Below are 23,580 nucleotides of genomic sequence, written 5' to 3'. Positions count from 1 at the left end.
AGTTATTGACTATAGTGCTAATAATAGTAGTAATTTTAGTTCTTTAAGGAATTAAGGATAAGATGTTTAAGAGAATTTTATTGATAAGTTTCATTTGTCCCTTGGTTGTAGCCGAGACTTATTGGGCCTCCCTCACTTATCCTCCTTTCCTGCACCCCGTAGCTGTGGATTCTCCCATATGGCCTGTCCTAGGTATCTCCAACAAGGGAGGAAATTTACCCATTGGGTATCGGGAAGAGCCCCAACTTATTACTTCTTTAACCCTTAATTTTTTGGAAAGCTTATGTTTCCTGCTTAATGCTGATGATTCGCTGACATCGTATAACTCCTCCTGTCTGAGGCTGGAGGAAGATTTTCAACGCAATACTTACCCTGATCCAAAAAATTCAACTAAGAGCTTAATTTTAAGACTTACCCTCCTCCTGTCCACCTTCAGCTCAGGCAATCCCCCTCATCCTGGGTTTAAAACTCTCCTACCCAGATGTCTACAGGACGCTCGATATTCCACCGAGGTTAATAATCAGCCACTATGGGCTAGATGTTTCCCAGATTCGTGGTACTCTCCTGTAGATTCCACCATTAATAGCAAGCTTAAGAAAGGCCTTACTCTTTCCTCACCCCATCATGCCCAGACAGTTTTGGGAGAAAGGCTTCTTTGCGGGACTATTGCATGCATATCCTGGCTGCCCATGACGGGAATCCTAGGAATCAATGTTAGAAATGGGTCAGAGTCCACGGGACCGCCTCAATATTCTCATAATTTGACAGTTCCTCCTTTTTTTCCTTGTGTGACCCCCCTTTCTATTGGCTCGTGTGGAATGGTTCCCTGCTTAATAATGGTATTGTTAATTGTTCTAGTATGCCTTGTTATCTGGCCTCATGTTGGGAAGGGGGAAAAGGTTTTAATAATTCTGCAGGATTAGTGCGAATTCCTCTGACTCAGTGGGTTCCGGTGGAACTCGAACAGCATTACCATACCACAACCTTGATGATGAGATCTAAGCGGGACTTTGGAATTTCGGCTATCATTGTTGCGATCACCGTGGCTGCAGTCATTGCTGCCTCCACAGCTGTTGCCGCTGTTGCACTGTCCCAGACTGCCATACAAGCAGAAAGCATCAACCAACTGATAAACATATCCACCTCAACTTGGCAGAATCAAGAAGAAGTAACTAGTCATCTTTATGAGGGACTTCTTTTGATTCAAGGGCAAACTGATTTAATGTGTGAGGAGATAAATGATCTATATAGATTGGTTAAAAGTGCTTGTGATCCAAGATTTGATTTCTGTGTTACACCCATCAAGGTTAACAATGCCTCTCAAGAAAGGGAATTGCTCCGAAAAAATTTTTATGGACCTTGGACTGTTAAATATTTTAATTTGACCCAACAATTATCTAAGAAAATTCATAAATTATCCTCTGTACATATTAACCCTCTTGAGGTAGATACTACTTTTCTTAATAGGATTTGGGAAAATCTGAAGATGTTTGATCCCTCTTGGATTGTCATCTATGTTTGTCTAGGAGGTATTGTTTTGATTTTATTAATAAGTCTAAAATATTGGTTCCAATACAAACAGAAGCAGGCTTATATACAGCGCAAAACATTACATGCACTCATGGCCATTAAGGAAGGGTCCTCCGAAAATTTGGGCATTTACTGCACTCAGATAAAAAGAGAGCTTCGATGAGAGCTTCAAAGACAGGTAAGAGGAAAAGGTTTGGCTGATCAACCTAAGACAGGGGCTTCTGTTAAATCTTCATCATGTTACAGGCCTATAAAACAGATGACCCCAATGACAGGTAAGACAGCCAAACGCTTTTCCCAACCTAAGACAGGCTCGGACATGCCTATAGTTTCTCTTAAGCTTCTTCTTGCTATGGAACCAGAGTTTTAAAACAAAAAGGGAGGAATTGTGGGAATCATGAGTATTAGTTGTAAGTATTGTTAACTTTAGTAACTCCATATTTGTTAAGTTTCTCCAGTTTAGAAGGTGGTGTATTTCCTTTGTTGAATTCCTGAAAGTTGCAGTTTCTTGTCTCTGACCTTCAGATGTGTGGTTGTCTGGGTTACTACTATCCACTGTGGTTGTTTTTGTTGAGCCTGTTTGCTCTTTTACTGTGTGAACTTTCAGTTACTATGGTAACCCCATCCCATAATAGTTTGTGATTTTTTTTTTTTTTTTTTTTGCTTTAAAAGGCTGATGCTTGCTGGCAATAAACGTCGCCTTGATCAGACTCTTGTCTTGGCGTCCTTCCTTTCTCTCTGCCCCATCTCCACCCCACTGCTCTTTCAGGTTTGAGGCACTGCTGGACAGTGCTCTGCGTCACCGACTCGCGACAACTATAGACAGAGACAAATGGCAGGAAAGAAGATACCTGCCTAGGAAAGGGATCGTTAATCCAGACCAGAAAGGATAGAAAATTAAACCTGAAGCTGACTAACTTCCAAGGCCACCCACCCCAGAGACAAATCTTGATGGTCTTATTCCACAGCAAGCTTGCAGAAAGGCTTAAATAAAATTGTAAATCATTTTTAAAGGTTTTTAGATTTGTAGGACAATATGTCAGACACTGAGTATGTTGGTTCCTACTCTCTAATCTGAGATATTGTCAGATTTGGGTCTCAGATTCCTCATTCAGAAAAATACCAAAACAGAGTAAATAATGATCTCATTCAGTTGTTACAAGGATTGAAAATGTTTTTAAAATACGTACATACATATATATTCAAAGAGACAGATACACAAAATGAATACATATTAGTATAATTCTACACTAGTGTGTAAATTCAAAGTAGAGCCGAGTTTCTCAACAGTGAATTTAGGATATGTGTCCTTCTGAGCCAGGGTAAAATTTTAAGAAGCTGAATACAATGATCCAGCGTCTGGTACGTATGGCAGAGATATTTTGGTTTACGAAAAAATTTAATTACAGCTGATCCTTTTCTATTCAGTAGCTAATGAAAGTAATGGCTTCCTTGGTTTTCTGGGGACTCACTGTACATGGAAGGGAAGAGTCAGAGAACATCGATGTGATCCCTGACTTAGCAAACAGAAGGTGGTAGGGAGGCCCTGAGAAGCCAAACCAGGAGCAGCATGTGTGCTGAGAATGTGTGAGGAAACCCAACTGGGGAAGCATTAGTCAGTGCCCCAAGTGGACAGAGGATTCCAGGCCATTATCTCTGCCTTACGTGCTTCTCTGAACCCAAAAGAACTATAAACATGTGGCTATACAATCCTCTCACTTCCCTTCTAGTTATCAAAGCTAAGGAAAAGGATTAAGGCAGATAAATTAAAATTGGGTGGTACATTTCCTAATTTCTCATTTTCTCCCTCCTCAGAGCCCCAGAGATTGAAAGAAGGGGGACAACCACAATCAGTACTCAGCTTACAGGAGAGTGAGAAAGGGCAGGGAAGGAGATAGAAAATAATGAACAGACAATCATGACCAACCAGCCAACAACATACTTCATTAGAAAACCAGGACTACTAATGCTGAGGTGACTAATCCACAGCTGCTATTAAAAAGAAGACTGTGATCTGCATCAGCCCCAGAAGACAGGCAAATAGCCAAGGGAAGGACTTTGGGAGAACATTAGAGAAATCAGCCCACTGTTACTAACCAGGGAGCAATACAAGACCCCTGGAAAGAACAATAGTAAATCAGTGCATGAAAGGTGAATAAAATGTAAAATCAGGTCGTGCTGAAGCTAGGTGGGCTGGGGGAACACAAGGAGGAGGCATCTGACACAGGAAGATCAAGGAGGAAGGAGGGGAGAGCGAGGAGGTGGTAGCAGAAGAAAAGGAAGGTAAGCTGAGAACAGAACATTTTAAACTAACCCAGAACTCCATTGTGAAGGATAAGTCACGAGGCAGGAGATAACTCCAAGGCATGAGCCCTACATTTTACCACTGCTAAGAGACAGCACTGCCTTCCGAGCTTGTGTGTAAAGGTCTAGGCAATCTACGGCAATGACCGCTGAGCACTACAGGATTCTGACAGTCACCCAAGCTCTCAGCAGTACTAAGTGCCAGTAGCTGCACCATGTGTGCTTTTTTGTGTTTTGGCTTTTGGTTTTGTCCTGTGCTGGGAATCAAACCCAGGCTTCACACATGGTAAGCAGGCACTGTACAACTGAGCTTCATCCCTAGCCATTTTCCTAAATGCACCTGGTCTGGGAAAACATATGTCACTATGGATATCTGCCTGGCTAAGGGAATGGGCGCTGTTCCTTTCATAGCCAGTACACCCATCCCTCTTGCCCTGGGGTGGATAAACAGAGAAGGACTTGGGCTGAGGGTCCTCCCTCCTTGCTCTGCTGTCCACACGCTAGCTGCTTCAGGCCATTCCTGAATTTCCAGCTCACTTTAATCCTTCTAAAACAAACTTACCATCTACTCTTACTTTTGTTCCAAGTACGCAAATGGTAGTACATTTAACAGGAGCAGCAGGAAGGCAAACTGGTACAAAGGCTGTCCCACTTTCTTAGTCTTTTCTGGCAAAGAGATCAAGCACCCTGAGGCTCTACTGCATGGTGGCTTGTGGGGAACTATCCATGCTGCCAAGCAAAAGGGAGAAGGGTGAGGGGAACGTAAGGTATTAAGACTCCAGACCTATTAGGGCTACATGGAGAGCAGGGAGGGGAAAAGAAAGAAAGAAAAGAGGCAAATGTCCAATTTGACACAAATCAGTAAAACTGTTTCAGGCTAGAAAGAAACATAATGAATGACTAGAAAGTTCAGCAACAGCAGATCAGAGAATGCAAAACCCAGCAATAAGAATGGGCAGCCTAAATTTTGGGCTGACTGCTCCTGTGGCTCACCCAAGCACCACTCAAGAGGAGGGGGTGGGGAGAAGAAGACAGAGGCTACAAGGAATCACCCCTCAATCTACCACATTCACCCAATATTTTAACATTTTTGACACACACCTGTTAAAGGATCATTGCTGAGGGTGAAGTATGAAGACAGTTTAGGCAAGGGAGTGGGGACTCAAGGCATCAGTCTAATCAAGCTTCTGAAATAAAATATCCACCCATTTAGGAAAATCCAAGTATTAAAAAATGCTGGGCATACAGACACACATCTGTCCTTCCAGCCCTAAGGAAGCTGAGACAGGAGGATCACTGCAAGTTTCAGGCCAGTCTGTGCTACACATGAGTTCAAGGCCAGCCTGAACTACATAGCAAAACCCTGTCTCAAAAAAAAAAAAAAAAAAAAAAAACCACACACACACACACACAAAAAAAAACACAAAAAATAAAAAGAGAAGAAAGAAAACACCTCCATATCTACTTTGCTTAAATCAACACACATCAACCTTCCCACCTCCCTGGTTTTGTAGTTTATGCGAAGTATTCCCAGGTGCCCAGGAAAGAGAAGTACAAATACTGCCCAAACAGCCTCGGGCCAAACTGAGCCATCTCTTCCCATAGGGGCCAGCGAATTGGGTAGGAGTGCTCAGGGCATGTGAGCCCTCGGCCCTTACCCCATCCTGGTCCTCCAGAATACTAACCAAGGGGCTGGAATCAAGAATGCTCACAAGTGCTGCTCATACAGTACTCATCCTGGAAACACGCACAGCTCAGGAGGAGAGGAGAGAAAGCAAGCTGAGCATTTACTTACTCAAAGTCCTCAAATTCCAATTCAGCTCCCTCTACTGACGGACCCTGGTTGTCTGAGGAAGAGGAGGAGGTGGAAGAGCGAAGACGGTTCTGTTGGTAGCGCATTGAACGCTGGCGAATACTGTCTCTTCGTGAGAGATACTGGATCATCCTCTGGGCATAATATGCAGCAGGAGATAATCTGAGAGAGACAGAGATGGAGAAACACAAACTAGCGATAATGTGGGAACACTGTACTGTGAATGACAGTAAACCAGCTCTCCCATGGCATCACCCTGCTGAGGCGAACTCCGGATACATGAAAAACAAAGGGCATTTAACTCACCAGGAGGGTGGTCCTGCAGACTGTGTTTATCAGGCAAATAGGCAGTTTAATCAGGCATCTTCTGATCAAGCTGTACTTCCCAAGAGAGTTTACACTGGTCTCTTCTTTATAGCTTAGGGACCTAGCTAAACTTCTCAGGATGCCCTTAAACACATTCACAACTTTTCCTTGATCACCACCCTTACAAAAAACATAAATGAAAAGAACCCAGGCAATCATCTATTCTTTCATTTTATAGATGAGTCAGGAACGATAACCCTTAAATGATTAAAAAAAGCATCAACAGGTATCATTTTTACCAGGACTTCTTTTTTCTCCAACAAATACACAAAGCTACAGATTTGTTCTAGCTCCTTAAAACAACCTCTTTGAGCTTCTTATTGCTCCTTTATCATAGACATTTGTACCAAAGAGAAAATATTCAGGACAGGGTCTGAGAGTAGTATCTACTTGAAAGAACAGAAAACAAAAAGAGAGGGCCAGGGGTTTAGCTCAGTGGTACCACCACCTGCCTCACAAGCTCAAAGTCCTGTGTTTGATATGAGAGAGAGAGAGAGAGAGAGAGAGAGAGAGAGAGAATTTTTCTGTTCTTACAATCAGTGCACCAGAGGCTCCACAAGCACCTCTCTTACTAGGGCTCTTCCAATAAACCATGAGTCTAGACTTACATTCTTCGAAACAAGGCTGCAACATTTTGACACTCCCTGACAACTTCTAGCCCATCATACAGTTCCCACATTCCATCTCTTCTTTCTCAAGTATGCCCTCCATTTCTCACAACACTGTTACAGAATTTGAGGCTATGAACTGAGAACACGAGAGAGAAGCAATGGCAGAAAAGTGTTTTATATGATAACATTAGGAGGATTGCTAAGTAATTCCAAGACTCAAAACCTGAGACATACACTTTGACTCAATAATTCCACTAGGATGTTTATCCTACAGAAGCACACAAGAATACATATAAGGAAGTTCATTTGCAACATTATTGTCTTTTGTGAAAAACTGGGAAACAACCCATATGCCTAACAACAGATTAAATAAATTATATCCACACAAAGAAACTCTGCAAAGCTATTAAAAAGAATAAGATTATCCCTATATAATCACAAATATCTCTAAAATTAAATGGGGAAGAGAGTTAAAGTATACAGTAATATATACAAATATATATATATTTCTGTAAACAGGAAAAACTGAAAAGAAAGAAAAAATCCTAATGAGAATTCCTGGAGACTTTTATACTTCCATAATATTTGAATATGAAAAGGAAAAAAAAGTGCCTTTCATTTGTTTTAAATGGAAAAGCAAAATAACTAATTGAGAATAGGGACAGGTGCATCCAAACGGCACAAAAATATTTGTTGTTATGCATGGTGGCACATGCCTTTAACCCTAGTTACAAAAGAGGCCAAGGCAGGAGGACTGCAAGTTCAAGGTCAGCCTGGCCAACTAATTGAGACCCCATCTCAAATCAAAATCAAACAAACTCAAACAATGACAGCTAAAGAATTTGCAAACATTTTCCAACAGGCTTTGTCCTCAGAAGTCTATTCTCAGGCCAAAGGTGATCCACAGTCACCTGCTATGGGAACTGAGGCAGTTTCTGAATTGTTCCTCATCGGATGTGGTAGGTACTCTTTTGGCCAATCACCAAATGGCAATCCCGAGCAGGCAGCTCGCAATCTTTGGGAAGTCTGTGATGTGGAATGATGTGCTGCACTGAGCATCACTGAATCCAAATTATCCCTATACAGTAGGTGGGCATAGGATGCACAGATGCCTTGGCCAAGATAATCAGAGTCCTAAAACCATTTTCCAAAAGCCTCAAATGGTGAGATTTTCGTCTCTACTTGGGCCCCGTTCCCATGCACTTTACAAGGAAGAATCACAGAAGTCATTGCTCAAATTGTTTATTTTAATCTACCAAATATACGAAATTTTCCAGCAGAAATCAATGTAAGTATTGGTTAAATTCTCAAGCCAATCAGGGGTGAGGGATTTAGCTCAGTGGTTCCGCCGCCTGCCTCGAAAGCTCAAAGGCCCGAGTTCGATCCCCAGTACCATTAAAAAAAACAGAGTAGAAAAGAATGTAACAGGAGAAAAGTTTAAAGAGCAGTTGTTTAAAGGGGGCGGGCAGGGATTTAGCTCATTGGTTCCGCCACCTACCTCTCAAGTACAAGGACCCGAGTTTGATCCCCGGTATCAAAAAAAGAAACAAAAAAACAAAAAACTAATCCTGAAAAGTGACATGTTCACTCCTTCCTTGGTTTACAGCCTACCCTAAGAAAAATAGTATTACTGGTGATTGTGGTAGAAATAATGCTGATGATAATAAAGACAGAACTACCAGGCAGGGACATAACTTCACTATTAGGTAACTGCAGTTGTTTCATTTCACTACAGAACAGGAATTGCTCAAGCTATGTGTAAATGATTAAGGAAAAAAAAAGAAAAGAAAAAATATTCCTGACATCCCAGGCTTGTCCTTTACAAGTTTGAATCCTAAGCAGATGACTCACAAATGGCTTTAACCTGTGCATGTAGCATAGGGTGAAGCCTAAGAAATATAAATAGCAGTTAATAAAGTAATAATAATCATTCTACTGATGCATAGGAAACCCATCAAACAACTCTACAGTGTTCCAAGGAAATATTTTAAGTGTTTAAATGAATATCCAAGGAAGAAACACTTTCCCCTCCAAAAATTCCTATTTGTGTTCAAAGAGAAAATGAAAAAATACCAACACCATAAAGTATGAGGCTTTAGGTAATAAAGAAATCAGAGTAGGAATAAATAACAGATTACATAGAAAGAGAATAATGGTTTTTAACAATCACTGCTCAGTTTTGCCAGGCCAAAATTTCTGGGGAGGAGACAACCTAAAAAAGGAAACTTTTATAGTAAGAAGTTTTCTCAGTGTTTCAAAAGTATTTAATTCATGTGAAAAATGTCCTTGTTAATAAAATTTATAGCTTTCACACATAATTAGAGGCTAACACAGACTCCTGTGTCACTCATCATCTAACTTGCCCAACTGTTCTTAAAGGGAGTGTGGAAATAGAAGGGGATAACAGGATTTTCTCACTGGGCTGTTAGAAACAATGTGCAATGTCAGGACACAACTTTGGCAGCAACAAAACCATTTAACATCCTTGGAATCAACCTCAGCAAAAGGTATTTCTAGGTGGATGTGAAAGACTTAATCTAGAGCAAAGCTCATTTAGCTATATCTGGCCACCCACACAGCTAAACTGCCAATCCCACAGTGTAAATCAAAGAGCTTCACAATGTGCTCTGGTACTGGTTTAAGGCTCAGGCTCTGCCTTTTTAGATCACTACCAGAATCAGTAAATTCAGCTGTGACAACTCCAGGGGGCTGCTCTCTACAGATAAATGTCACACAACAACTCAACATCTCGTCCTTGCTTCTGTTACAACCATCAGGGAAGAATGGGCCTTAAACTCTTTGAGACAGGGTCTCACTATGCAGTTCAGGCTGGCCTCAAACTCACAGCAAGCCTCCTGCCTCAGCCTCTTGAGTGCTATGATTATAGGAGTGTGCCACTGTGCCCAGCTTTTCTTCAAGAACTTTTTAAATGTCTTAAGTATAAAGCAAGTACTTTAATACAATGATGACATTTTTCACTCACTCCTTCTTCATTCATTTTTCCTTCAGGTATTTGCCCAAAATTCAATAATCCAGGAAGTTTGACTTCTGCCCTTTGACAGTCTAAATTCTTAAATGACAGCAAACAGGATTTTTGTTCACTTAATTTGTTAAGTATTTTCCCTATTTAAAAAAAAAAAAATGTTTTTTAAGTCCATCCCCATCTTGTCCACAAACTCATGGCAGTCCCTTGGGCCAGCAGGAAATGATATCCTGAGATGGCTGTGGCCTCCACAGGCTCCTCTAGGGTCCCACTGACTATAAAGGGAGCCCCCAAAGGACAAGAGCTCAGCTAGAACCCTGTCACCGTACTGTTCACTTACCTGCAACACTTCCCAATCACCTGAACCACCTGTCTCAAAACTGTGACTGAACAGCAAAAGAGCACCAGGACCAGAGAGGCACAGAGAGGGGTTCCAACGATGTGGCAACCCGAAGGGCCGCCCCTCCCCCCATCTAGCATCATTTCTCACTTTGGCCTTACCTCGCTGGGTCTGGGTAAATTGGGTGCTCTCTGGATCCTGCTCCATCATAACGGGATAATGAAATGAGGGAAGACTCCAGCAGCCTCCTAGCAGAGATTAAAAAAACGGCAATAATCCCTGTCAATTACCAACTCAGAGGTCATTCATAAGGGACAGTGGGGGAGAGATAAATGACATCCCCCTTTGCAGCCAGCTAATGCGTGTTATTTGAGATCACACCCTTCCAACAAACTAAGTATGTAGAGACCTAAATAAATGAAGAGCTACAGCACTCCCACACTGGATGTGGCCACTGTATCATCTTAAATACTGGTCTTCGGTGAGAAATGAACAAGTGCCTCAGAAACGCAATCTTACTGGTATTCACAGTACTTCCAGTGGACAAACAGGAGACTGCAATCAATAGAGGAAAGAAAAATTAAGCACACACGGAAATTACCATGTAGTACCAGCATGTATCTTGGCATTCAGGTCCTCCACACCATCATAATCCACAACTATCTTCAGCTCATTCTGCTTGGCCCATACCTTTTTTGTGAGAAAGAGTACCTTTAAGGTCCTTTTAACAACTGACAAAAAAAACCTTTACTTGTATTATCTGATCCAATCAAAAATTCAACTAATCACATGTGATACACACACACATTTTAATGAGCAGTTTTTCTGTGCCAGGCAATACACTGAGCACTTCATAAGTATTTCTTTATATAAAACTTTAACACAACCTGGAGAGGTAGGCATTACTATGTTCAGGAGAACACTGGGTCTAAAAGTGAAAGGCTCTGCGGCCCAGCCATTAATAACGCCAAGACGCCAGTGACAACTTGTCTTATGCTTCAAACCTCTATGTTGTACTGCAGGGCTTTCCAAGGTTCAGGCTGGAAAGAAGTGCCAGCTGAATATATCCATGGTAAGCAATGGATGTAGGCAAAGAATATACATCCCATCACTCAGCTTCAGCCAACTGTTGCCAAGCTATAATATAGGATCAGTATCACTGGCCTTCCTATTTAAGGAAAGCTAGAAATCTGGATTTTTGCACGAAATCTTCTAGTTAATTTCAGCAATTGTTTTTTCCCTTTTTCATACAACAAAGGTGAGATGAAACACATCTGATAAACATGCCCCAAAGGCTCCCTGGTCTACCTGGTCTGCCACACTCTTCCCAACTCCTCTCCCTTGGCAGCCAGTCAAGCTCCTGCCATGGAACAGGTTTCAAAGGAAGTGGTCTCAGAAAGAAAGGCATAATGTTCCTCTCCAGCAGCATCTTGCCTAGCTCTTGGAGAAACAGGTCTTCGGCTCCCTGCCAGACTCTTCTTTAAAGCAGATCTGCAGGATAAGGACAGCAGCTACCAATCTTTTCCAATTGAGTTAATTTAATTCAGTGTTATTAAAACCAGCTGGCTTTAGGTATAGTCATGTGCAGTCAATTTATCCCAGCAACTGGCCCACAGCAGCACTTCCCAGAACAGCCTGGGAAGTGATAAAACCAAGGCCCTATCAACATTGGCTTGCAACCTTTCCTGTCCAAGGCAATCAACTATTAAATGATGCTTTCCACCTAGACATGGCTTGTATGCTTGAAGCTATCTTATCACTGGATGGGGAGAACACAATGTAACCAAAAAGAAAACAGAAAGCTAGAAGATACATCTAATCCTCAGTAGTGCATCTTCTCTCTGGTTCAACAACTGAGTCTTCAGGGACAGCACTGTTTACAGAACAGCAATGCTGGCTTCATCTATCCTGAATTTTTTTTATGTGTGTTACATTCTAATGTGTGAGAAATTGGGGTGAAACTTATAATTGTGTAACACAGTTTAACTGGCAGGATTTCCCCCCTTTCATCAGTAGACAAAATAATAGCATATCTTTGTCTCTGAAATACAAAGTGTGAGAGAGGGAAAAGTGAGAGGTACAGAGACTGGAGAAAAAAGAAAAGCAAAAATTTGAGAAAAATATCTATTCAGGACATTTATGTCATCTTTTAAAATTTATTTTTAACATATACAAAAATAAATATGCACATTATCAGGGAATCAGGTAATATCTCAATAAATGGGTACATACTATAAGATTTAAACCAGGTTAAACATACAATCTATTTCCCTATATATGGATCATTTCTTTATGTAAAACCTGTCAAAATCCTTCCCTCTGGTTTTTTGAAATGTTTATTATTATCTATAGTCATTCTACTGTGCAAGAGCACATCAGAACGTCCTGCTTCTAACTATAATTTATTTTTTTCTATCTAACTATAACAGTACACAATGACCAGTCTATGTCATCTTGCTTAGTACTGATTCATAATTAATAAACTAATTCTTTAGAAGCTGAAGAATGGGAGCAAGGTTTGGGAGCAGCTGGCTGCTGAAGGGCTCTGGAGTTAAGCCCTGATTATCTCTGAATCCTGTTGTACTACCCTCCAAATAGCTGCTTAGTCAAGCAGAGGCCCTTTGGTGAGAAGCATCCTCCAGAATAACCAAAATCTACCTTTAAGGGCTTCTGCAGGGCAAATGAACCTAGTAAGGGAGGAGGTGAATACTACCCTAGACTATGTCAAGGTGGTCACAGCACTGAAAGAACTGAGATAACTTACCACAAGTGCTGGAAAGGAGATTTCCAAACTGGAAGAGTTTGTATTAGATAACTTTAATTTTAACAATTCCATTTGATAATCCTATAAATGTCTACTTCCTGCTTTGCCAATCTTAATCTTAATCTCCCTATCTTAATTTAGAAGATGTCTTTAAATTAGAGTAGAACCAAAAGTTAAGCTTTGCCTCTGCGGAGTCCCTGATGAGGTTTTTTTGGAACATGCATACCCTGTTATCTACTTATTACACAACCTGTTGGCAGTAATTGCTCACCAGAAAATATATAGCAGGAATGGCAAGCCATATATATGGCATTTTAACTGCTAATACACAAAATCAAGAGAACCAATCAGTACAAACAGTACCTCCCCACATATACAATCACTGATGAAACAAATTCTGCACACATATGATCTGGAATAAAAACAGACTTCTCCCATTGGTGTGAAATAAAGAAACAACCAGAGTACTAGACGAGAAACACCACCACTCCTAGGAACCTCAAAGAAAGAACTTTCTCCTGGTGTTAGTTTCTTGCAGAGAGCTGAGGATGAGAAATAGCACAAGAAAATGGAATGAGATGGCAGCTGCGTTCCTTCTGCTTCGGCCCCCACAAATGTGACTTGACTTAATGATCTATCATGCAATCTGATAATGTGAAATCAAGAAGGGTTGAGGGAGGGCTCAGCCAAGCTTGCTCAGGACAAAAGCTGCCATTTCATTTTGACCTGTAATTTCTATTTAGAAATGTTTTAAAGAGTCACTGAAGCTCTGCCAAAAAAGCAAAGACCCCTTTCTTTTCTCCAATGGCACACCAAGGGTTATGCTATTCTTTTTTTTTTAACCCCTGGTTTTTTGAGGCAGGGTCTCACTAGGTAGTTGAGACTGACGTGGAGCTCACTATGTAGCGCAAGCTGGTCTCGAACTCATAGCAATCCTGCCTCGGCCTCCCAAGTGCTGGGATGACAGACATGCACCACCACGCCCGGCTCGGGTTATGCTATTCTAATCCACTGAAGGCAGAAAGATTACAATTTATATGGTTTGTTTAATCATAATGTATAAAACTCACAAGGGTTACTCAGAAGCCTTTTACTAATATATGTAGTTTTGAAAAGTCTGAAGGCTATTGCTCTATAAAAAAAACCCTTACATTAAGAATATTCAATACTTAAATGAATATACCAAAAAACAAGATATAAACATAACCATAAACATGTTAAAACATAGCCATATTCATACGTAGACAGGAAAATAAATGATAAAGCAAACATGATAAAATGTTAACCTTTAAGGAATGTGGGTGAAGGGTATATGAGAATTCTTTGTATATTTTTATGACTCTTCTGCAAGTCTAAAGTTATTTTAAAACCAAAAAAAATTCAACATACAAAAATCTAAAAGTAAAATAATGAAGTTAAAAGAGGCAGCCATGGACCGGGCATGGTAGCGCATGGATGTAATCCCAGCACTCATAAGGCTGAGGCAGGATCCCTGTGAGTTTGAGGCCTGCGTGGGCAAAATGGCCAGACCCTGACTCAAAAAACAAACACAAAGATATAGCCATTCATTTCAAAAGAATTACTCCTACAAAAGATTTCTTGAGGGGCCGGGTATTTAGCTCAGTGGTTCGGTGGCCTGCCTTGCAAGTGCAAGGACCCGAGTTCAATCCCTGGTACCAAAAAAAAAAACAAAAAACAAAAAAAGATTTCTTGAAATAGCAACTTGCCTTTATGTTCTAAAGCAGGTTTGGTAAACTACAGGCCAGTGTCAGATAACCACTTTTATAAAGTTTTAATCGCCATATCCACTCATTTACATATTATCTGTGGCTGCTTTGGAGTTAGCAAGGCAGAGTTGTTAATCCTGATAGTGACAAAATATTTACTACCTAGCCCTTAGAATGAAAGATTTGCCTTCCCCTGCTCTAAAATATTGACTTATACAGTGGTACCTCAGTTCACAAATGCTTTTGTTTGCAAATAGTTTGGTTCACAAACAGAAGGTAAGCAAAATTCTATTTTTGTTTGCAAACTCTGCGTTGGGTAACAAACATAACAGAGGACATCTTTCCCATACAAACACAAAGATAGCCATCATTTCCAAATTTGTAGAACAAAGTAAGTTTGTGAACAAAGGTACTACAGTATGAAATTCCTTGAAAAACAAGGTTCACCAATTAATGCCTAAATTTAAAAAAACTAGAACTCAAAGTTTTGGGGGCCAAGGATTTACCTCAGTGGTTCTACCAACTGCCTCACAAGTGCAAGGATCTGAGTTCCATCCCCAGTATCCCCCAAAAAAGGAAAAATAGAAATCAAAGTTTAAGCCACTAAAAATGATTACTGGGATGGGGATGTAGCTAAGTGGTAGAGCACCTGCTTAACCTGAGTAAAACCCTAATTTGATCCCTAACATCATTTAAATTTTTTTTAATTTTAAAAAGACTATTAATCTCTGCCGCAGTCATAATTAGGCACATAATTTAAGCAGTAAAACTGCCAATACTTTAAATGAACCCAACTATTCCTTCCAATTAATATTCTGAATATTTGCAAGAGGGTCTACAGCTGTGCACTTGAATGAGGAAGACAATTAAAAAGAAAACTCTGGGCCAGGGATTTAGCTCAGCAGTTCAGTGGCCTGCCTTTCAAGCACAAGGACTCGAGTTAGATCCCAGGTACCAAAAAAAAAGAAAAAGAAAACTCTGGGGGCCAGGGATTTAGCTCAGCAGTTTGGTGGCCTGCCTTGCAAGCGCAAGGACCTGAGTTCAATCCCCGGAACGGGGTGGGAGGGTGTTCCACAGGACCACCTCTGGAAAAGAAAAAAGTAGTCAGGGTGGATGAGATAATCTAAAAGGAGCTTCACTTCAGGGCAATCCACTTTCAGGTCTCCCTTATGTCTCTCTTAGAAGCTTTCTTTCATTCAATAAATTTTCCTATTCTTAACCTCCGTCATTCCTAGAATTCATTCTTCAATTTTAGAGAACACAAACTCATGTTTATGGACACCTAGCAGATTGGGAATTACACCTCTTCCCTCTATATCATTTTGGAGGTCTCCACCTAGATACTGTGAGGTCCCTGACTATACCCCCTGGACAGATAGGAAGATGCACACTGGGATTTGCATGGTTACAAGGCAGGAGTGTCAAAACCCTTGACAGAGGGCTGGGGATTTAGCTCAGTGGTGCCACTGCTTGCCTCACAAGCACAAGGTCCCGAGTTCAATCCCCAATACAAAAACAAAACAAAACAAAAAAAAACAACAACAACAAAAAACCTCGACAGGCCCGCAAACTTACCCTGCTATGACACTGATGGTCTGTAAGTGTTTCACTGGTATCATCACTTGGCTTCTATCATTCTCCCCTCCCTAAGGTTAGAAGATGTCATGAAGCGTATCGAGGCCTTAACTAATTATACTCAGTGGGCATTAAATGACACTGCAATTGGTCTGTCTGTCTTGAATGAGGAAATAAATGAGCCAAGCCATCCTCCAAATTAGGATGGCATTAGACATTTTAACTGCAGCACAAGGGGATACTTGTGCAATTATTAAAACTGAATGTTGTGGTTACATTCCTGACCCATCTGTTAATATCTCAACAGCTGTTCAAGTATCAGAAGAAAAGATAACGCTATGTCAGATTCTGAAGCTCCCTGGACCTTCTCCTTATCCTCTTTGTGGGAAGCTATCACTAATTCCACCTGGTGGAAACAGTTGCTGGCTGTATCCATAGCAGTCCTGCTGACCTTAGTATTTGGTCCATGTTTGTTTTTGTTTTTTGTTACAAGGGATCAAACTCAGGACCTTGCTCTTATGGCAGAACCACTGAGCTAAATCCCCAGCCCTAGTCCATGTATTCTTAACCATTTTTTTTTTGGCTTTGTCTCCTTAGGACCCAAAGCAACATCAACACAAGATAACAATGCCAGGTGCCTATCAAGGGCCTTTAGATAGACCCTCTGAAGAGCAACTCTGATGATCATCATGACTACGACCCTCTTCAGCTGGAAGTAGCCTGAAAGGTCTTCACCCCTTACCCACTCATGGCAGTTAGAGGTACTTCAGAGGGGGGAATACTGTAAATAGGTAAGCTAATTAGATATCTTGTAGGCAGTTAGAGAGGGCTGGTCCACAAGAAGCCAACATAGAGGACAATCAAGACATCCACTGAAGGCCAACTATTATAAGAGAAACTACTACACAGCTATGCTTCCCCTGGGGATGAATACCAGTGATTGATATTCTAAACAGGTATCAATCACCTGGGTGGGGGCCAATGTCTTAAACCAGTCTTTTCAGGAAAGATCCCTGACACCCACCCTTACTGAAAATCCTTGTATGACTGCTAGGTGACTTGCTCCCCCATTTGATTCCATTTAATCAATATTTCCTGGGCAACTATACTTATCCTAATCTTACTGGCTGATCATAGTTTTGTCCCACTTTGAACCCTCATGGCTTTGCTCCATAAATATCCTCCCGGAAATAGGGTCCCAGGCAACTTACTTTCTGGTCCACCTTCATCTCTCTTAGATATAAGCTTTTTTCTCTCAATAAATTTTTCTACTCTAAAATAAATAAATAAATGGACCTTCACTTCAATTCAATAGACATCAGTGTTTGAGAAGCTCAATCTGGGTATTACTCTAGAGAGAATACAAGCTACTGAAAACCCCTCCTTACTAAACAATTATACTCTAAAGACATTATTTTAGGAGAACCAAAATATATTATGTATAGGTACTGTTAGAAAAGTTTTCAAGAAGCTCCAGTAGCCCAACCCCTAGCAGAGTCAGCTAACTATGACAGGCCAGAAGGTCACGTTAACCATTTCTGAACAGGAACCAAGATAAGCATCTGGTGTGGAACGACCTGACCTAGCCCTAAACATTCCCGTAAATGATCCCCCACCGAAGCCCCCCCTCCCCTTTCTCGGAATTCCCCCTCCCCTATAGCTTGTGGTTTTTTTCTTTAAAAACTGTGTATCTACCCTGCTTCGGGGCTCAACTCCTCTGCCCCTGCGAGGGTTAGGAGCTGAGCTCCAGCGCGCTGGAATAAAGACCTGTTGTGTTTTGCATCAAGAATCGTCTCTCTGGGGTGTTTATGGTGCATCGCGACGTCCTGGACTCAGAGTAGTGGGATTCCTCCCTGGGAGGATCTTACAGTACAAATCCCCTATGATAAATGTGATCATGTACCAATACAATTAGTTTTTTTTTTTAAAAAAAAGACATCTTTTAACTGGTTGTCAGATCACAGAAAAGGTCATCAATGCTCTAAAGCAAATAAACGTGTCCAGATCTTCCCCCAGCCACCAGCAGCAATCAAATGGCAAAACTGTATGAACTCTACAAACAAGGAAAGCCTGCTTACAGAGGCAAAGATGCCATGGTTCCCATGCCTAAGGAGTGATTTCCTTGCCTGGTTTCAATGTGTGGGTGGCATTTGCTATTTCAATTCAGGAGAGCCAAACCAACCAAACTAACAGTTCCCTTCTGCCTAGGAAATACGATCCAAATTCCTCAGCGTGGCATCCAAAGCCTTGCAGCCAAATTTCTCACTCCCATTAAATACATTACATGCTGTAGTCCACTGGTTTTCAAAGTTTTAATCTCAGGACTCTTTAAAAATTAGGAGAAACTGGTGATAGCCCATGCCTGAAATCCTTGGTACTTGGGAAGTTGAAGCAAGAGTACTGCAAGCTTGAGGCCAGCCTGGCCAACTTCATGAGACCCTGTCCCAAAATAATAAACAAAAAGAGAGCTAACAATGGAACTCAGTACTAGAGCACTTGCATAGAATGCATGCTCAATCTCCAGTACTGGGAGGGGTGGGAGGTTGAGGATCTAAGAGCTTTGGTTTATATGGGCTGTATCTGTCCATATTTACCACATTTCAAATAAAGCACAAATTTTTGCTACACACACACACACACATTCAATTAACCATTAGAGTAAAGAACTCATTACATTTCACATAGCCTCTAAACACTCCACTGTACCTCTGTGAAAGAATGACAGTGAGGGCCACGGATTCAGCTCAGTGGTTTTGCCACCTGCTTCAAAAGCCCAAGGTCCCAAGTTTGATCTTTAGTACCCCCCCCAAAAAAAACGACAGTGAAACACAGAATATCCTAGCATTATTATAAATATAACTTTGACCTGAGGGATTCCAAGCCAGACTCTGAGAACCACCTCTCTAGCTAACCTACATGTACTTTCATATCCTGCTTCTGTAAAGTTTTTCTCCCTCATCATTGCCCATAAAAGTTCTTCAACACTCAAAAGCAAGTTTACCCTCTCTTTCTTAATATTCCACAGCATTCTGTCTCCCTCAAGAGGCCTTTCCCATTTCCCCAAGTTACCCTCTACTACATTTACCTAGAGGAAAAAAAAAGTATGTCTTGCAGGGCATGATAGCATACATCTATAATCTAAACACTCTCCTGTAGGCTGAGGCATGGCTGAGTCCAGCTTGGACAATTTAGTAACTTAACAAAGACCCTGTTTCAAAATTTAAAAAAAAAAAAAATTTAGACTCCTGCCCAAATAGACCTGCTACTGGCATCCACAGGAGCACAGAAATAACAGAAAGCCAGCAGCCGCCCTGCAGCTCCTACCACCACCCTGTTTATAAGCCAGCCCCAAGCCCATCACCCATTTTCTACCTTCTCCACCAGTGCCCCTTCCCCTACCTAAACTCCCCCATATCAATGATGCACACCCTCCTCTCAGGGCCAACAGCCTTTTCACCCTTGGCCCATCTGCACCCAGGCAATAATAAACTCTTTACCAGTTGCTTGAACTATGCCTGCTCCGGTGGTCTCAATCATGCCCAGTCTGATCTTAAGGGGGAATGAAAGGAAGGAAAGAGGGAAGGAGAGAGGGGGCTGGGGTTTAGGCCTTAAGTTCAATCCCCAGTACCAAAAAAAACAGTACAATGTCCTATCTGTGTCATTAGCTGCAAGTTATATGATAGCAGATATTGGTTCTGAGTCTTTTTCAATTTTTTTTTCCTGGGATTAAATCCAAGGCCTAAACACATACCAGGCAAGTGCTATGCCACTGAGCTACATCCCCAGCACTTTTTGTCTCTGAATTACCTCAAAGCTGGCCTTGAGCTTTTGATCCTTCAGCCTCAGGCTCCCAAGTAGCTGGGATTACAGGTACATGCCATCACACCTTGCTTGAAATCATCTTTTTATCCCCATCACAACTTGCATCCCAATTAACATGTAAGAGAAGACCAATAAATATCTACGTGAATGAAGGCTAGAGATTAGCTCAGTGGCACTGCGCCTGCCTCACAAGTGCAAGGTCCTGAGTTTGATCCCCAGTACCGCAAAAAAACAAAAACAAAAAATCTAAGTGAATGAACCAACAGGCTTGTCCCTCCCTCATTGATCCCACAAGTTTCAGATAAGGTTGTTGGATATCAAACTTAACAGTAAAATTCCCAAAGGAACAAGGTTTTCAGAAACTGCTTCTATCACCCTTCATCCTTCTGGTCACATAAGCCACTCAGATTAAAGTGCTGACATAGTAGTCCTGATACATGCTGTGCAGCCTGGTCCTTAGGAGGCTCATTAAATCATAAAATCAGAGCTAGCTATTTGCCTGGGAAACTACCACTGATGCTCCCAGAGTGTATGATGCCAAGAGACCTCACAGGGGAAGGGACAATGTTCATAGGGGATAGAGGGCTAAGGGGCCAAACAAACTCAGAGCACTACTGCTTTCTTCATTTCTGAATCTTGTTCTGCAAGCCCAAATCTGTCTTGGTGCATGCCTGGGCCATGAGATGACAAGCCCTTATTCTTTGTAAAATATAATTGTGTGTTCTGAAACACCTCTATTATGATTTCCAAATTGACATCTCTACTTTAAAGCAGAGGCATCCAGCCTCCCCATTTCACACACTAGCAATTACCATTTAAGTCATCCAATGATAGGCACTCATCTGATCACTGCAGGGCCTCTCAGTTCTAGGGGTACACTTGGAGCATGAAGTGCAACTGCCTGTATAGCCTGGCAGGCAATTCCTGTCCCTGCTGTGGGGTAGACCAAGGCAAGGTGGCACTGCTAAAAGGCCAACCTTGGGGAGAAAATAGGCATACTATCAAAAGTACTCATAGTACCTGAGGTGCAGATCAGCCTTACTTCACTATCATCAAGCATTAACAATTCACGAAGCCAAAAACACCAGAAAAGCTCACAAATTGACTTTACCAAACATTAACATACTACACAAGGCTTCTGGGCAGTGAGCAATAGATAGTAAAACATCAGAACACAATGTAGATGCACAGACACCAAAAGGGGAGAGGCTAGAAACAACTTATGATTAGTTAGCACTGTATTTAAGCTTTTATATACTATCCTCAATACTTCACAGTATAATTGTGAAACTTTAACTTTTTAAAAAATCACTTTAGTCTGCATGTCAAAAGCTCAAGATGATTCTTTTTTTGAGACAGGGTCTCACTACGTAGTTGAGACTGACCTGGAACTCACTATGTAGTCCAGGCTGATCTCAAACTCACAGCAATCCTCCAGCCTCAGTCAAATCCATTTTCACTGGAAGACTTAGCAAGTCTGCTCACAGACCCCAGACCTATTTTTCAAATCAGGAATTTACATCTGAGGCTTTCACCAAAGAATAAGACTACTGTGACAGGGTCTCACTACGTAGTTGAGACTGACCTGGAACTCACTATGTAGTCCAGGCTGATCTCAAACTCACAGCAATCCTCCAGCCTCAGTCAAATCCATTTTCACTGGAAGACTTAGCAAGTCTGCTCACAGACCCCAGACCTATTTTTCAAATCAGGAATTTACATCTGAGGCTTTCACCAAAGAATAAGACTACTGTAGACCTATGAAGAAAAAGTTCCCATAGCTTGTTCTAATACATATACAGAAGCCCCTTCCAGCAGCAGCTGCAATACACAGGCTTAACTAAGAGGCACTGACTGCAACCTAAGTGACACCCCGCCTCAATGCGCCTAAAGGAGAGATCTACAGAATTCCATAATCCTGACTTCTCAGTTAACTTTAAAAAGTCTATCACAAGGCCCATTACTTCTAAAGAGTATGCTGGCAGACTTGTTTACTATTTCAATACCAACAAACCTGTAACTGTCTTCTAAGATGACTTTTCACATTCTCATTTCTGATGTGAAATTTTAAAAATCTTTTACCAAGGACATTCATTAAAAATGATAGGCCTGGGGCCCCGGCATGGTGGCGCACACCTGCAATCCCAGCACTCTTGGGAGGCTGAGACAGGAGGATCCCTGTGAGTTTTGAGACCAGCCTGGGCTACATAGTAAATTCCAGGTCAGTCTCAACTACATAGTGAGACCCTGCCTCAGGGAAAAAAAAAACACAGGGCTGGGCCAGGGATTTAGCTCAGCATCTGCTTTGCATGCACAAGGTCCAGAGTTTGATCCCCAGTACCAAAAAAAAAAAAAAAAAAAAAAAGATAGGCCCTTGACCCTGGACCCCAGCATCCTGTAAATGCTATACTCTGTAACAGGAAGTAAAATCTAAAGGCCATCAGAAAGGCATAGTCAATGAAGCTCTACAAGAAAAGCCTCACAAAAGGAAAGCAGAGTGAGCTGGGGCATTTATTAACCAGAGCAAAGAGGCAGCTCTCCTGGCTCCAATCTGTTCATGTAATGAGGTTTCTGGAGTCTATAGAAATACAAGAGCAAAGACTCCAGCTGGGCCCCCAAACAGTCCTCCTCTAGCCCTTGAGCTAACACAAAGCTTAGAGTACAATCACTTTTCTTATATTCCAGGTTCACTCTGAGCTGCTTCTCGTAGTGACATTTGATTTGTACTGATTTGCCTCTGGGGATATACTACTTGCCCTTCCACTCCAATCTCGACTTTAGCAACCACCCTGATTCCGTTTGGACTCGGGATCTGAAACTCCACTGAAATAATTTCTCCACCATTTTCCTCTGTCTAGACAACATGAAATTGTCATAAATGACACCTAAAGTACAATTAAGAGAGAAACTGCAATTTCCACTCTCCTCCCCCGTTCCCCAAAAGAATCATTAACGTCCTCCAGCACGTCAATCAGTACTACCCTGACAAAGTTAACTCCCTGGAGCCTGGAAACCACTGAATTCCAAGCTTGCTAAAAATTAGGCAACCTCCCCCACTACAATTAGAACAAGTAAACTGCCTTGTTTTACTAGCACTAATGGCTATTATCTCCGTGGCCTGAATGCCTGGTGAATTGATACCTGTGTAAAAAGGCCTTACAAATATCACTTTACCAGCTGCATTTTATTTCGGGGAATCAGACAAAAGAAAAAAAAGACAAGGCAAAAAAGGGGAGAGGCAATGAAAGGCACAACTCAAGACCACCAGAACCAGACAGTACTATTTATTGCAACTATTATAAGAACAAGATGGTTTGAAGCCATTGCCAATTTCTTGTGAGATGTCATACTGAAACAGCAAGTTCAAAGAATAGTACTGTAAATCACAAAATAATTTATTGCGGGTTCAATGGGACGAGGGTTCCTACAGGGGACATGTGGCGGTTTCTGGTTGTTACAATGGGTTGTGGGAGTACTACTGTAATCTGTGCAGCAAAATGAAACTTTAGCCGTTAGATTTTTTTCCTTTAGAGACAAGCAGCTTCTCCAAACTTCTGCAGGCTTAGGGGATAAACTGCCACCCCCAATTCTCAGCCCAGATGAATGGACAGACTATGCAGATGCTGGCTCCAGGAGGTCAAGTCCAGTTTTATCTCATAGGCAAAGGAGGAGGACATGGGAGTGGTTTGGGAGCAATGACACAAACCTGAATATTTCTATTGTAACCCCATCTTCTTCCTTGCTA

The 23,580-nt window shown here is 41.5% G+C and overlaps 1 protein-coding gene across 4 annotated transcripts in view; it reads right to left on the bottom strand.

The window, feature by feature from the left end:
* Window positions 1-23,580, bottom strand: part of Ambra1 (autophagy and beclin 1 regulator 1) — a 153,238-nt gene that overhangs the window by 103,416 nt on the left and 26,242 nt on the right. For 2 of the 4 annotated variants that reach the window (XM_010612462.1, XM_010612464.1), the window contains 2 exons: window positions 10,109-10,195; window positions 5,630-5,809 (listed from right to left, as the gene is read on the bottom strand). In XM_010612462.1, the coding sequence (XP_010610764.1) occupies window positions 5,630-5,809; window positions 10,109-10,195 (267 nt within the window). The remainder of the gene's footprint in view (window positions 1-5,629; window positions 5,810-10,108; window positions 10,196-23,580) is intronic. The other 2 variants (XM_010612463.1, XM_010612465.1) reach the window with 1 other exon arrangement.

The sequence above is a fragment of the Fukomys damarensis genome, unplaced genomic scaffold (assembly GCF_012274545.1).
Source record: "Fukomys damarensis isolate Sample0158 unplaced genomic scaffold, DMR_v1.0_HiC HiC_scaffold_27, whole genome shotgun sequence".
In the NCBI taxonomy this organism is placed as follows: domain Eukaryota; kingdom Metazoa; phylum Chordata; class Mammalia; order Rodentia; family Bathyergidae; genus Fukomys; species Fukomys damarensis.
Note: the sequence above shows the minus strand (reverse complement) of the source record. Positions and strands in the feature narration are given on the sequence as shown.